Source organism: Colias croceus, chromosome 3, assembly GCF_905220415.1.
Source record: "Colias croceus chromosome 3, ilColCroc2.1".
Lineage (NCBI taxonomy): Eukaryota > Metazoa > Arthropoda > Insecta > Lepidoptera > Pieridae > Colias > Colias croceus.
In genome coordinates, this window is record NC_059539.1 from 11,744,941 (window position 1) to 11,759,160 (window position 14,220).

The following is a 14,220-nucleotide window of genomic DNA, read 5'->3' on the forward strand; positions in this document are numbered from 1 at the left end:
CCCACATTACCAAGATCCATCAAAAACCTCCAAACACGACTGAAGCCCATCTTCAATCACATCACTATCGCGTCACTATTGAATAAAAAGGACGCCCATTGCGCACGCACCTGAGCGAACAATTTGTTGTAACCGTGCCCTTGACTGTTGTACCCCATCATGTTACGGCATGGTGGTTGGAGATGGTGGCCGCTTTGGACCACCAGCGGGATTCCGTCGTGGTCGGCCGTTGTGGCCACGCATCGGCCGCGCGGTCTACCCGACGCGACGGCCGCGCGAATACTGAACTCAATAGGCACGAGTCACGAACTAGCGCGCCCTCTCGTTCCTTCACCCGCGCCCCGCACCCCGGACGGGTGAATGGGGTGCGCGCGCAATGTTGCTTTCGCAACAGGGTAAATATTACCGAGAGTTCAATAAACATGTGTTTTTAAGTACTTATGTAAATAGTTAATGGGAAATACTTCTTGCGCGCGGTTTTCGCGAGCATTTTCCAGGGATTCGAGTGTTGTTTTCTAATACAAATAGTGGAGTGTTTCGTATATTTTCTCCATTACGAGTATATTTTCTCCATTATGGATGTCTAATAATATGAATAAGTATTCTGTCTACCATTTCTTTATTATTTAAAAATTCTTATGATTACATATTTTGCAACCATTTTTCTGCATAGAGATACCCATTTAAGTGACTATGTAGTAGGTACTTAATACTTATTCAATATTTTCCGAGTGTTCTCCAAAATCGATACTGATAATAAATATTAGTTAGGTAATAAATTATTAAAAATTATATATGTATCAGTTTCAGGGAAAAAAGCATGAAAAATTGATCCAGAGCTCAAACTTTTGGTAAACTTCACAAAATATTTTTTTTACATAGATAACTAACTAGATATACATAGGTAGGTAGGATACGTATGTACGTAGCTAGGTGACTAGTAAGATACTCTTCCAACTAGGTAGAAAGTTTTAAAAGCCATTATAAAGTGCCAATATTCTATGAAAGGAGCACTTCACGTCGCCCAGGCCATTCATATCGGTAACCTAGAAGCTACACTTGAGATATTTGCTGTTATTATATATTTCCTGATCTTCATCGACGGTAAAAATGTTTCTTAAGAAAAAAATTGGTCAAGTTGTTTTGTATCCTTTACAACTTTTCTTCTGCCAAAACTTTCGAGAAATATTTGATTGGTATTTTTTGCAACTAAAATATTTTATGTAGCGCTTTTAAAACGTAACCGTACCTTTCAGTGCGGTGTGTTTTCGCGATTTAGATTAGGTGTAAGTTTTTTTTTAGATTGTACCTAGGTACCTACTTAGTAAACTTTTTGCTACTCCGGTCTGACATAAATAAATTATCCTATTTTGATATTTTCATCCCAGTTTTTGTAACTTCCTATCTTTACGAGATTATTTAACAATTTATACCACAGAGGCTACCCTTTAATAATTTAATATGCTTATATAATAATGTAATCTCCAGCAAAGTGCACATCATTGTGAGTGCACTTAGAAGTTTTGCAAAATTGCTAGTAATTTAAAATTTGACGGATTGGCGTGAAAGGAAGCGGGCGGTTCGAGCCTGCCTCGTGATCGATTTTTTTCTATTCTCTATAAATTTAAAATAGTTTAAAAGTTCTTGCACTTACACACCATTAAATGATATCATTCAGATCATAAGTTTTCATTTGGTTAAAGTTCTTTGCATAAAGATTGTTACTGGGTACTTCATTATACTTTGAATCCTATCTATTTTATATTGGTCTGTTTATTCTCGAACTATGCTGCTCAAATATCCTAATATACCTACCTACTATCTACCTAATACCTTAATTACTACATTCTGCTATAAAAAATTTCAGTGAGATATTTCCATTCTTCAATCAAGACAAAACAAGACAGCTTCTAAATATAACAATGCAATTTTTTTAAAGGGTAATACCTAGCTCCTTATAAAACGACACTGCCAATCAACTACGAAATAGACCGCTATTAGTAAAGAAAATATATTTTTAGCTCCATAAGTAAATTTTTGAACTCTTGAATGTTCAGTTATATACCAGCAATATTATTAAAATCAAGCGCTACTGCAATAATGAGATTTATATCGCTTGTGTACAACAATTAAAATGGCTTACATACTGGTGTTGATCATAAATCCAATAACATGGTAATACAAGGAAAATTCATCCTTAAATGCTAATGTATAAAGTTGGAAATCGAATACCTGTTCCTTGTTTTCAGGTACTAATTTCAGAAAAGCATGGAAGAATTCATATTGGAAGAAAAACATTGACTTTTATTGAATTAAATAGCACGCAATCAATGCGTATAAACAATATAGGGTCGATAGTATTAAAGTTATAATTTCCTTGAACGCTGACCAAAAAATTACAACAATACACATTATTGTAATCGAATAAAGTCTAATATCGCATAACGCCCAAAACAACCGAACTTCCAGAGCTTATAAAGTCGAAAATCGTTTAAGAGCCGCAAGAAATGCAGTGGTTTACGACAAAACATTTTGAATGTTACCGCTAAGAGAATAAGATGTAAAATTGTTTGTGTTATTGACGCATGCGCTCTTCGTGGATCGATGGAACGTTGACCTAATTGTGACTACACACTTGGCGTCACGTGTGCGCCCCGTCTAGACAAGGCTGAGGAAGCGTAGTGGTCACTGAAGACAGACATGCATACTAACCGAAATTTTATATGTTGATTAAAGATGAAAATTCTTGGGATATTAAAAATGTCTATGTTACCGGAAATTTATGTAATCCGTCATTGTATACAACTGTAATTCCTAAATCAATCCAAATGTAGTTATGTAATTCCTAAAATCGCACGGAAATGACGTGTGAAATACATTATTTTATACACATTTCCTAGGAAATCTATCCATTCCCTAAATAGCAATCGGAAATGTAAAACATCTAAGATATTGCAAGGTGTACGCGGGACGAGGGGGGGAGAGAAAATTCGTAATCAGAATTTTTGGTTTGGATAAGGGGGTGGGTTAGGTAATAGGTTGGGTTCGTGTTTTTTAAAACTAGATAGAAATAGGAGCCCCACGAAGTGCAGCTCCGTCGGCTTAATTTCGGCGTAATTGTCTTAACAAGATAACTTATTTATTCAAAACTTATATGAAAAATTAAAAGGCAAACATTTCAACAATAGTTCATTGTTGTCGTTAATGACGATTGATCCATTTTCATTCAATTCGAATTACCAGAAATATCGTACGCCATGTGCAAAATAAACCTTGATATTGATATTGTAATGTTGCATTACAACTGGCTTGCATCCAACGTCATACAATGGATGAAAAACTTCGAAATCGGGAGAAAATTCAAGAAATTTTGCCATCTTGCCATCTTTTGCATATTTAAATAAAACATTGGCTAGACATGTATAGCCGTTATTAGAAAAATAAGTGCTGCGCTTTACTTATTTCAATACTTGACACAGGTTATATGATATATCAGTAGGTACATATTTTTCTCCTTCACTACTGACAAACTCATAGGGCAGTCGCGTGAAGTCCCATGTCCCCTAGTGGGGTAAGGGGCAGATGCATTCTACATCTGTTTCACTGATCGATTTTTTTTAGGGACAAGTAGGTGATCAGCCTTCTGTGTCCTACCAGACCGAGACATTTTTTTTCTTCGTCTCCACCGGGAATCGAAGGAATTCAATCGGGGAATAAAAGTAACTACCTACCTAGTTATGTCAAGTTCGGAATAAAGTAAATAATTTAATATTAATAATTTAACACTCGCTTGAATTAATCGAATTACAGGAAATGTTTTCAGTTTTAGAATTGATTTCTTAAATTAAAAAAATATTTATAAACTCGGCTTCACCAGTGGCGAATGACTCATAAGTATTAACCGTTAAATACAAGCATCCAACATTTTGGTCGATTATTAATTATTATTAAATTCCAGATTTAGGAATGAAAGTACCTACCTACCTACCGAACTTCATTTGCTTGTTATGGTAAAAAGAATCAAACTCAAACACCAACATTTGTTTATTCAATTAGACTTCATCTAGAAGCACTTTTGAATCGTCCTTACATATTTTTAACATTTACCACCGAATCAATTTGTTATGATAAACAAATCATATTTTGTAGGTAGTTAGGTATTTTGAAATTATATGAAATTATATATCATACGGGCGACGCTGATCGCTTACCATCTGCAGGCTTCGCATCTGCTCTGTTACCTCCTCTTTCACAAAAATATATGGAAGGTTAAACCACATAAAATAGATAGAAAAATAACAAGAGCCTAGAGAATAAACCTCTGATCGAGAATCGTTTTAGATAATTTGAGTAGTTAAGTGGCATTACAGATCTTTCTAAAACATTAAACAACCATTAGATTACAATGAAAGGTCAGACCAAATATACATAATTATGCAAAGTACAGAGCATTTAAATATTTCCCCAAGTAAGAGGACTTACAAGATACCTACCTACATCAATACTATCTTTTATAGTGCCCAGTTGGCCGCAAAGTACTTTTAGAAGGAACCCTTTTTTTAGAAGATCGATAACGTTTTGAACAGACTCATGATCATGCTATCTCTATGAGTCTAGACAGAACTATTATAGGCAACTATTAGGTAATCGAATGCACCTGTTTGAGACGGAAGTGTTTCGATTACTAAAACAAACATACACACAACAACCGTAAACTGCCGCCATAAAAACCATGAAACCACTTGTATCTGCTTTTAAATCAGTGACTAGGTAACTGAAAGACGGACTGTCAATTCCTACCTACTCAGTTTTAAAAGAAGCAAACACACTGTCTTTTTTACATAGGTCATAGGTATTCATACAATGCCAAGAACATAGGTACCTAATTTAAATACACAATTTGCTCCTGAAACAGTGTTTTAGTAGTTCAAAAACCTGTGCATCATTCATCATCTTATAACTGTACCATGATTTATGTCAATAAAGATTTTTCACAAAAAATCTGTGCGAAACTCGTCATTTTTTTAACATAACTTGCACCTACCCTTCGTCGACGGAGGCCGTACCGCTGCCGCCTAAAGTGGTCCATTCTCAAAGCCTTCGTCATAATGTCCACATAACACACACACTTAGCACACTACAGCGTTTCACACGTCCGGCGCGCGCGCAGAATCGCGGCCACTCGCTCCGTTCCCGAAATAGTCGAATCGTATCTAAATCTGACGGTGGGATTATAACAGTGGACACATACATTGGTGGTTGGACTAATTGATAATGCAATCAAGTTGATGCTATTAATTGTTGAACCAATATACAAATAAGAGGCTAACCAATCGGCTATTGTACGGCTAGTGGGGTCATAATCTTCTTCTACTGTAATACATCAAACATCATCTATATATTCTACTATAATCTACGTATATCATCACTTTGCTTGATCTGCATTCAGAATCGTTAGCCGCTAGGACGCTTTCACTGTTTTTTTTGCATATCTTTTTAGAAATAACTACCCTCATCCTTGCTTTTATATTTATATCAGTGATACCTTGCTGGTAGGTAAGGACTTCTAGTTCTACCAATACAAATACGATGACATAGGCGGATAGGCCATTGTTAGTGTTGAAAGTATACAGATATAGATAGGTACTTAAATTAACTTTTCTATGCTATTCAATGATAGAATACCTAGGTATCTGTTTTTTTGACGTGACAACGTCTTATAATTCGATAAAGCCGGCTGCACGCATGAAAAAACATGACTCATGCGGCGTTACCTCGCTCTGACTCATCTGAGGCGTTCCATGTAAGGCTTGAAGTGCGAGCGAGAGCGCGGAACGAGCGACAAAGAAGCACAATCGGACGTTGTTGTTCAACTATCGTCAGTAAACCGACTTTACAGACAACCATTTTTTTTTTATTTAGAATGAGCCACTTCTTTTGTAATCGCAATTTGAAGTCCTAGCCCAAGCAAGCAATAACATGTCCGCTTTACATACCGTCATATTGGCCAACATTGCCTACGGGGGTATCTTTGCCCAAAAATCAATTCATAAGAAAAATTTTAAATTGCAAAAATACCTTTATACTTTGGCAACATTAATAGTATTTGGTGTAAAATAGGTTATATGTATGACAACACTGCCTATTGTGTGTGTCGCTAACTTAAATCAGCAACTTGTTTTAACTCGTCGAATATCATGTGTGATTTTGCAGGCAAAAAATGGTGAAATTCAAGTGATAGTTTGTGCATGATGGCTAAAACACAGGTTATTTTTACTCATAACATGTTATAAAATAATGTTTGAAGAGTGTTTTAATGCTATTACTATCACTGAAGGATGTTTTAAACAAAAGTTACAATGGTGGGCAAAATTACCCAATAATGTAGCGATCTATATTTGACAACATTGCCCACCATCAAAAAATGCTTAGGGTTGGCACATTTCATATTACCACATAATTTGATAGTTAATAATATTACTTCTATTCGGTTAATTTCGGAAAAATAAGCTTAATTTGGTCTCCCGGAAAGAACCATGGTAAATAAAGTTAAATTGCTGAATTTTAAGCACAACTGAAATGTAAAAATATGTTTATTTTTATTAAATAGTCACTGAACAATATTCTGTTTTGCTTTTTTATCTATTTATTGCCTACATTCTACAACATAATCCTACTACGAAATATTTGCAGTAAAAGAAATCGGAAGTCATGCTCATCTTACTGAGATGTACCAACCCTAGGCTTTTGGAAAAGCGAAATGCGATTTGTATGAAAATAGAAAAAATACTTGGGTTACTTTGCCCAGCCACTGAAGTCGGGAACCTTTCATGATACTGCTTTGATTTTTAAAGTAAACGACATTTTTTCCAACATTTTTGAATTGGACTTTAATATAATCTGGCTAGAGGTCATATTTACGTCAAAAATCGACTTGGGCAATGTTGGCAACAAGTTCAGATAACTTTACCCGCCCTCAAAAACAGACAAAAAATGAATAAAATGTTGAAGAATAATGAAATTTTCTACAGCATTATATGCACACGATCTAAGAAAAACATATGCTAACAGAAAATACTAACGTTGCCATAGAATTTTTTTGCGGAAATTGAAATTATTCATAAAAAGCGGGCAATGTTGGCCAATATGACGGTACCAGTTATTTTCAGGATACATTTCCCTGAAATCTCGATTTAAATCAGCAATGGATTGTTTACATTACGAAAATATCGCGTATCAGATCGGTGCCAGTACTTCGGCCTCTGTATTTAGAAATTGTTTTTGCATTTTCACTCTTAGGTAAATAAATAATATGGTACATTTTTTATTTTATTCCTAACACCTTACGTTTGCCAAATCGATGGCTTCCGTCTAGCCTGACATTGATCTGAAAGGTCCATGTCAAATATGCCATTACTCTTGTATTTAATTAAAACGGTAATAAAATAATTTTTCAATAGAAATTAGAAAATTCGGTTCAAATATTTACCTACATGAAGTTTGGTGTGCAATTTAGTAGACTTATTTAATATTCTACGGGCTTTCAATGGCAATAATTAATTCGATTTTTACAAACAGCATGTTATATTTTGATAACAAAAAGACAAGACAATACACTTCGTGAACAGTACTGAACACTCCCCTACGTCACAAGAATCTAATTCCGTACTAAGTATACCTAGACTTTATATACGGATTTTTTTATGTAGGTACATGTGAGCACCATGTGAGCTACAATAATTTATGAATGGAAAAACGTTTTCCAATACACATACAATACATGACAAAAAAAATAACGTGCGCTAAAGATGTAAAACGAGGAGTGTCAATATAATATGTGAAATAATAAATGGATCCAACATGGAATAATTATTATTAATATTAGTAATGACTCGTATGTAATGAGATTGTTTTATTAATAAACTATTCAAGAACTTCGTATAGAAGTTTATTCGCGCGCCATCTATACAAACTTTGCGGTAGCCTATAAAATTTTAGTATGAAGGTCGTTGTTTTGGTTATATGAAATAGCGCTAGATGACGCTAAAATAAAACGATTAGTTCCAGTATTTAACAAAAGATGTCATTAGCGTTTGCTATTGTTTGTTTTTGTAAGAAAAACATATCATAAATGAAACTGATGATTATCATACGTACACACTTAGATTACAAAATAAAAGACAGATGGAGCGTTGCCGAACTAAACCGAATAATTTATCGTCATTTTCAATAAAGCTATGTGTGCTGTCATTTCACCGCTGCACTGTACGTACACGGTGCTTCTGTGTGCGTGTAATGTTGCCAGATATTGAAAAATTTCCCAATTTTTTCCCCGACTACGGAAAAAAGAGGGTTATGTTTTTCGAGTTTATGTATGTATGTATAATATTTCTTTGACACGCCCTGCAGTATAAACCGTTGGACCGATTTTGAGTGGTGAGGTTTCATTGCAATGATCTGAATTATTATGTTAGTGGCGGTAGTGACGTAGGCTATATACATAAATGAGAAGTCAAGTTTTAATTTTTATTTAAATTCTTTTATTACATAAAGTACCTGCCTACTAAAGTTATATATGGACAAAATAATTGTATTCAATTTTTTATTAAATAAATTACATAAAAAAAGTTTCAATATTAACTATAATAATTATATTATTTTTTATTTTTCATAATATATGAATACGAAATACGAATAGCGGTAGTTTTTAGTCGAGAATACCGGACATTTTATTTTCATCATATCCATCATGGAGTTCACATAAATTAAATCGCTAGCGAAAACGACTATGACGTTTTTATGCTTTATTAAAGTAACAAAATAATGTATTATGCTTATTAAAATAATCTAATAATGATCATGAACCTTTAGTGCACTATACAAATAATCACATTCACGATCGAAAAATCCAACAGCATTACCCTGAAGATCTTTTAACCATTTTACCGTTTTACCAATAAAAATGGCAAATTCATTTTCAAAATACTGGCAACATACGTTGAAGTTTTGTATTCCTTCATATCTGTAAAATTATTATTCGTATTAAAGAAATAAATCAGCCAAATAATCTAAACCTGTGAAACGATGTTTTATCTTTTTTTTTGTTTTCGGGAACAAATTTTACAGCGTTTTATTATCACAAGACGGCATTTTTTTACTAAAATTGCAAACCCTTTTTGACGTATTGCATGACATTATATGCGCTATAGCAATGGTGCAGCGACGTATTTGTTTTTGATTTCGTATTTTCTTTGACAAGGGCGACGGGCGGTTGTCATGCTCCATCTGTACTTTATTTTGTAATCTAAGCGTACACAATAAGATGTTTTAATCACAAAAATTTATCAAATCTCGTATTGCGTCAGGAGATATATTTGTGTGTAATTTTTTGATTTATATTGTGTACTTACATAGTCACCTGTCCACTTTGTTATTGCGTAGGAGATTATAAATTTATAAATAATAATTTTGTTTTTAAAGTGTACAATGATGATCACATTACAATAAATTATACTTCTTAAATCTCGGTAGTTTTAACTGTCCGTTGGTTTTTAACGAGCTTACACGTGTGCCTATTTGTTTATAACATTCGCGCTAAATTGTTAAACCAATTTGAATAAAGCTTTTTATAAAAAAAAAATGATAAAATATTGAAAAAAATGTTTAAATTGCTAGGGAATAATGTATCTGTAGAATATTGATGGGGTAAAATTAAAACGTTGAAAATCTGCAATATGTAGAGTCGCGCGGTAACGTGATATAACTTAGCGGCTTTTATACATAAAAGTAGGTACCTTTGTGAATTCAATAAAATATTATTAAGAGGACTAGTTACAAGAGCTAGCTGAACTTGAGTGACATGCGTAGGTACACATACACAATCGGTGACGGTTGATGGAGATCACGATTTTAGATTTTAGACAGATTTTAGTCCTTTTGACGGGTTTTGTTTTATTTCCCATACTTAATATTTACAAGAATTTACAAAAACTTTACATAAATAAATCTGTAGAAGGGTCAATTCTGTACATTGAAAATATTGAAAAAATAAATAGCAGGGGGTGTTACTGGATCGATACCAAACCCAATTATGTGATTAAAAAATTATTTGTCTGTCTGTCTGTCCGTCTCTCTGTCTGTCTGTCTGTATGTGAAGGCATCACGTGAAAACTAACGGTTCGAATTCGATGAAACTTGGTATAATTATACCTTATTATCCTGGGCATAAAATAGGATACTTTTTATCCCGGAAAAATACGTAGAAAAAAAAATCTTAATTTTTCTTAATTTTTCCGCGCGGACGGAGTCGCGGGCGGAAGATTCTACAACACAGAAATTCTACAAAAAACAAACAATTCTAGCTATTTAATTAACTAAATATTAAATTTAAAACTACATCAATTCCATAATGCAACAATCGCTTACGACTTTTATTACCTCGCCATGTAACACGATTTTGTAGTATAAAAATAATCGTTCTTACAAATCCTGGCGACAGTTATGAATGAAATACCTCTCGTATATAACAAGGGGCCGGCAAACTTTGGCCAGTGTCCAAATCTATGTGCTCTGTTATTTCGTTTACCTAATTTTATAGAAATGTTACTGGAATTCTGGATTACATTTGTTGATATATTTTATACCTACGTGACAAAATTGTATTACTAAAATAATAGGAATTTTCCTGTTCGGCTCAAACAGACTGTGTACCACGGATAAAATTCCGTAACTCTACGTTCGATCTGAAGGATCGATAGGAAGTTCGAGCTGTAGTAGTAGGTAGTAGATGATTGTAACTAATTCCGAAATACGCTCCGCTTTAAAAAAAATGTGTGCGTGTACTAGTGTACACACGTAAGAAGTGAAACTTCTTTATGTACTTATTTTTCAGAAAATAATTTACTATATGCAACTTTACAGAAATACGTCGAATCACGCGTGGTAGAGATAAAAAAAAGATGGCGCGTAACGGAAAAATGTCACGCGTAAGGAAAAAATATTACACTAAATTTTTTCCCAACCCTGATAAAGAAGTTTCACTTCAATAATATAAAAAAAAAATAAAAAAAAAAATTGGATTTTTTTAATTACAAAACTGGACATTATTTGGCTTTCTTTCTCAGATAAAATGTCGCAAAAACGTAATAGCCCGAACTGCAAAATGTGTTGGTATTTTTTTCGAACTTGTTTATGTCATTAATTCGAGTGTTTTAAAACTAGAGGCTCCATGGTTACAAAAAGTCTTGAATTAAAATAATTAATGAATGTACCTACCTAATACCTACCTAGTTACCTACCATATTACTAATAGTTAATACCTACCAATTACCATAGATAATATAATACTATACTTACCTAATACTTTATCCAATAAACGTTAAACGAATTAGAGCTTTTGTTTTCCATTACATTAATTTTCAAATAATTTCACATTCTAGATCAGCGTAATAATAGACGACAATATGTAATGCGCTTGTGGAATCTTCTACAATGTAACCATTGTAGGTAACTAGATTTATTTATTAGCTAGTTGCATGAGTAGGATAACTTAGGCATATTATGATAATATACAATAGTCAATAATATTATGTAGTTAGATGTAAGTAACATGTAATGTAAAATTATATTGTATATGGACATGACTTTAAAAGAGCAACTATGGAGTTTCTTGCCGGTTCTTCTCCATAGATACTGCTTTCCGAATCGGTGGTAAATTTAAAGAATGTAATGACGATTCAAAAGTGCTTCTGGAAGAAGTCTAATTGAATAAATAAATGTTTGAATTTGAGTTTTGAGTTTAACTGTAAAGCAAATAAACTAACATTAAAACAATCAAACAGGAAGTTTAATATTAAATTTAAAGATACGTTTAAAAGAAGGAACTACAGAGTTCAGTAAATAAATTAGCCATCTACTAATCAGTCATGAAACATAGTTCTAACATAGTATAAAGAGTTATACTATGGTTCTAAGTTTAGAAAGATCTAAGGTTACGTAGCTAGACGGAAAGATTTATGAAATCTATGTACCAAAATATGTTATCAACTTCGAGCACACGTGCTCTCTATATACATGTTGATATATATTATAACTAGTGGTCCGCCCCGGCTTCGCCCGTGGTACATATTTCGCAATAAAAGGTAGCCTATGTCCTTTCTCGGGTATCAAAATATCTCTATACCAAATTTCATGCAAATTGGTTCAGTAGTTTAGGCGTGATTGAGTAACAGACAGATAGACAGAGTTACTTTTTTATAATATTAGTAGGTATGTTGAACAATATGTTTGTCAGTGTCTATTGAACAACATGAATTCTTGTTTCATGCTATATTCACGAATTTATAGCGCAAATACCGTAAAACCGAAACCATCTGAAAAGCAGTTTGTAAACTCGACACTTAATAAAAAGAACTTTTCGAAATACACTGTTAGAAGACCACTTGCATATAATGACTCCTGAAATAGATCTGTGTCGTTCACCCTGCGACAATTTCTATATCCGACTGAGATATAAACACTTACTTTTGATATCTCCCTACTGTGCACTACCAGTCAAAGACATTTAATTGTTGAACCAATTTAGACTTTAATACAATTGAATAAGATTGAAAATAGATGAGACAGGTAATGTATAAACGGATGGAAAATATTTTCGGAGTGTCATTACGTTAAACGCAAAAGAAAGTCCGTTTTAATGAGATTATTAACATCTAGGATTTACTGTGTGGCGTCTGTGTAATGGGATTTTAGATTTTGCTCTTTATTTACTTTTATATAAAACATACCTATCTACCTACTTAAGACATAACGGGAAGATATGGCTTTTAGGTAAAACTTTGAGAGTTGAAACTTTTCGGGAAAATGGCTTTTCCCGAAAATAATTGTCAAAAAGGATAGTTTTTAAGAAGCTCTACGCCCTATTATTAAATTACCTAATAACGAAATTATTTAAAATAACATAAATAAATAATGATGAAAGATGCTATCTTGCTAATCCTGACAGATGCATTAGATGAAAAAGAAGAAGAAGCTACAGTTGCAAGTTGCAGTACTGGCATTTGGCAAGTGTAGCTTGGCCTCTTTCTGATTGTATGTTGATTGTGTTTTAATTTGAAAGTTATTTTCAGCGCAATTGATATTCATTTTGCAAAAAAAAGATGAAAGAGAAAAAAAGATTTAACGATGTATTCTTGATGACAACTCCAATTATTATTAGTCTTCCATTAGACATTAATAATTATGGGCTACGTAATGTAATGCCTGTTAGAACCTTAAGGTAAAATGTAAAAACACTATCCGAAAAAACATCGATTTTGTACCTATGTAACGTACCTTTGCGAGATAAGAGAAAAGGAAACTTTTAAAAACTCTACATACGTAGATAAATGAACGAAATCTAATAAACGCTTTTGTTATATCAAGCACTATACTACAGGACTATAAATCAAAATACAACCAAAATTCATACACACGGAATGTGTTTACGGCAATTAACAAAATCACCACATAATAAAGTTTAAAATCAGAACACCGTTTGAATAACATAATCTGTGGCGCAATTTCTAATCTATGGTTTAGCCACTCCATGTAAGAAGTGGCGGGAACACGCTGCTATTTCCGTGGCTGCAATAACAGTACCATGGTATTTTTATTACTGGCGACCGTTTTATTTCAGTTACAATTTGACAAAATAAAAATAAGAGCCACGCGTGCCCGTAATGTGACACGGCGCTAGGGATGTGCGATGTGCGACGATTTGTCGATACTTCTATTATTTGGGGTCGTTTTTAGCTGAAGTACATTATTTTTTTTTCGTAATGTGTATGATTCAGTTCAAAATAGATGTTATAGTTGCAATTTCTTATTAAAGCTTTATTGCAATGCTACGGTAATTGTAAGGCTACGACTGTAAAAAAAAATTTCGAGTTAGGTACGCACTATCAATTTTTATGGAATATGATATCTAACAGGTACTACTCTCTGAAGTCTGATATACGTTGTAAGGAATGCACAAAATTATTTCATGTATTATTATTTATTACCTCAAATAAAAAAAAAAGACGTGTGGCACTCGGGGACTGCCGCGGTAAAGCTATTGCATGCTATGCCTTCAAGCCACACCTCCGCGCCCGTCGGAGTGGGGAGCGTGAGGTTTTTCGTTACTAAATTTCTGGATTCGGTCCCCGCGCTCAAGGCCCGCGATAGAAGCTATGCAATAGC

General features: G+C 33.6%; 2 protein-coding genes across 17 annotated transcripts in view; both read right to left on the reverse strand.

Moving 5' to 3' along the window:
• The window catches only part of LOC123706345 (long-chain-fatty-acid--CoA ligase 4), a 562,712-nt gene that overhangs the window by 226,914 nt on the left and 321,578 nt on the right, over window positions 1-14,220 (reverse strand). The gene's annotated exons all lie outside the window — the stretch shown is intronic.
• Window positions 1-14,220, reverse strand: part of LOC123706350 (voltage-dependent L-type calcium channel subunit beta-2) — a 155,557-nt gene that overhangs the window by 24,388 nt on the left and 116,949 nt on the right. For 3 of the 11 annotated variants that reach the window (XM_045655581.1, XM_045655591.1, XM_045655592.1), the window contains exon 1: window positions 11-145. The exons of 3 other annotated variants lie outside the window; for them this stretch is intronic. In XM_045655581.1, coding sequence (XP_045511537.1) covers window positions 11-50 — 40 coding nt within the window. In that variant the 5' untranslated portion in view covers window positions 51-145. Of the gene's footprint in view, window positions 1-10; window positions 276-5,044; window positions 5,198-14,220 lie in introns of those variants that run through there. 5 more of the 11 variants (XM_045655583.1, XM_045655584.1, XM_045655585.1 and 2 more) reach the window with 5 other exon arrangements.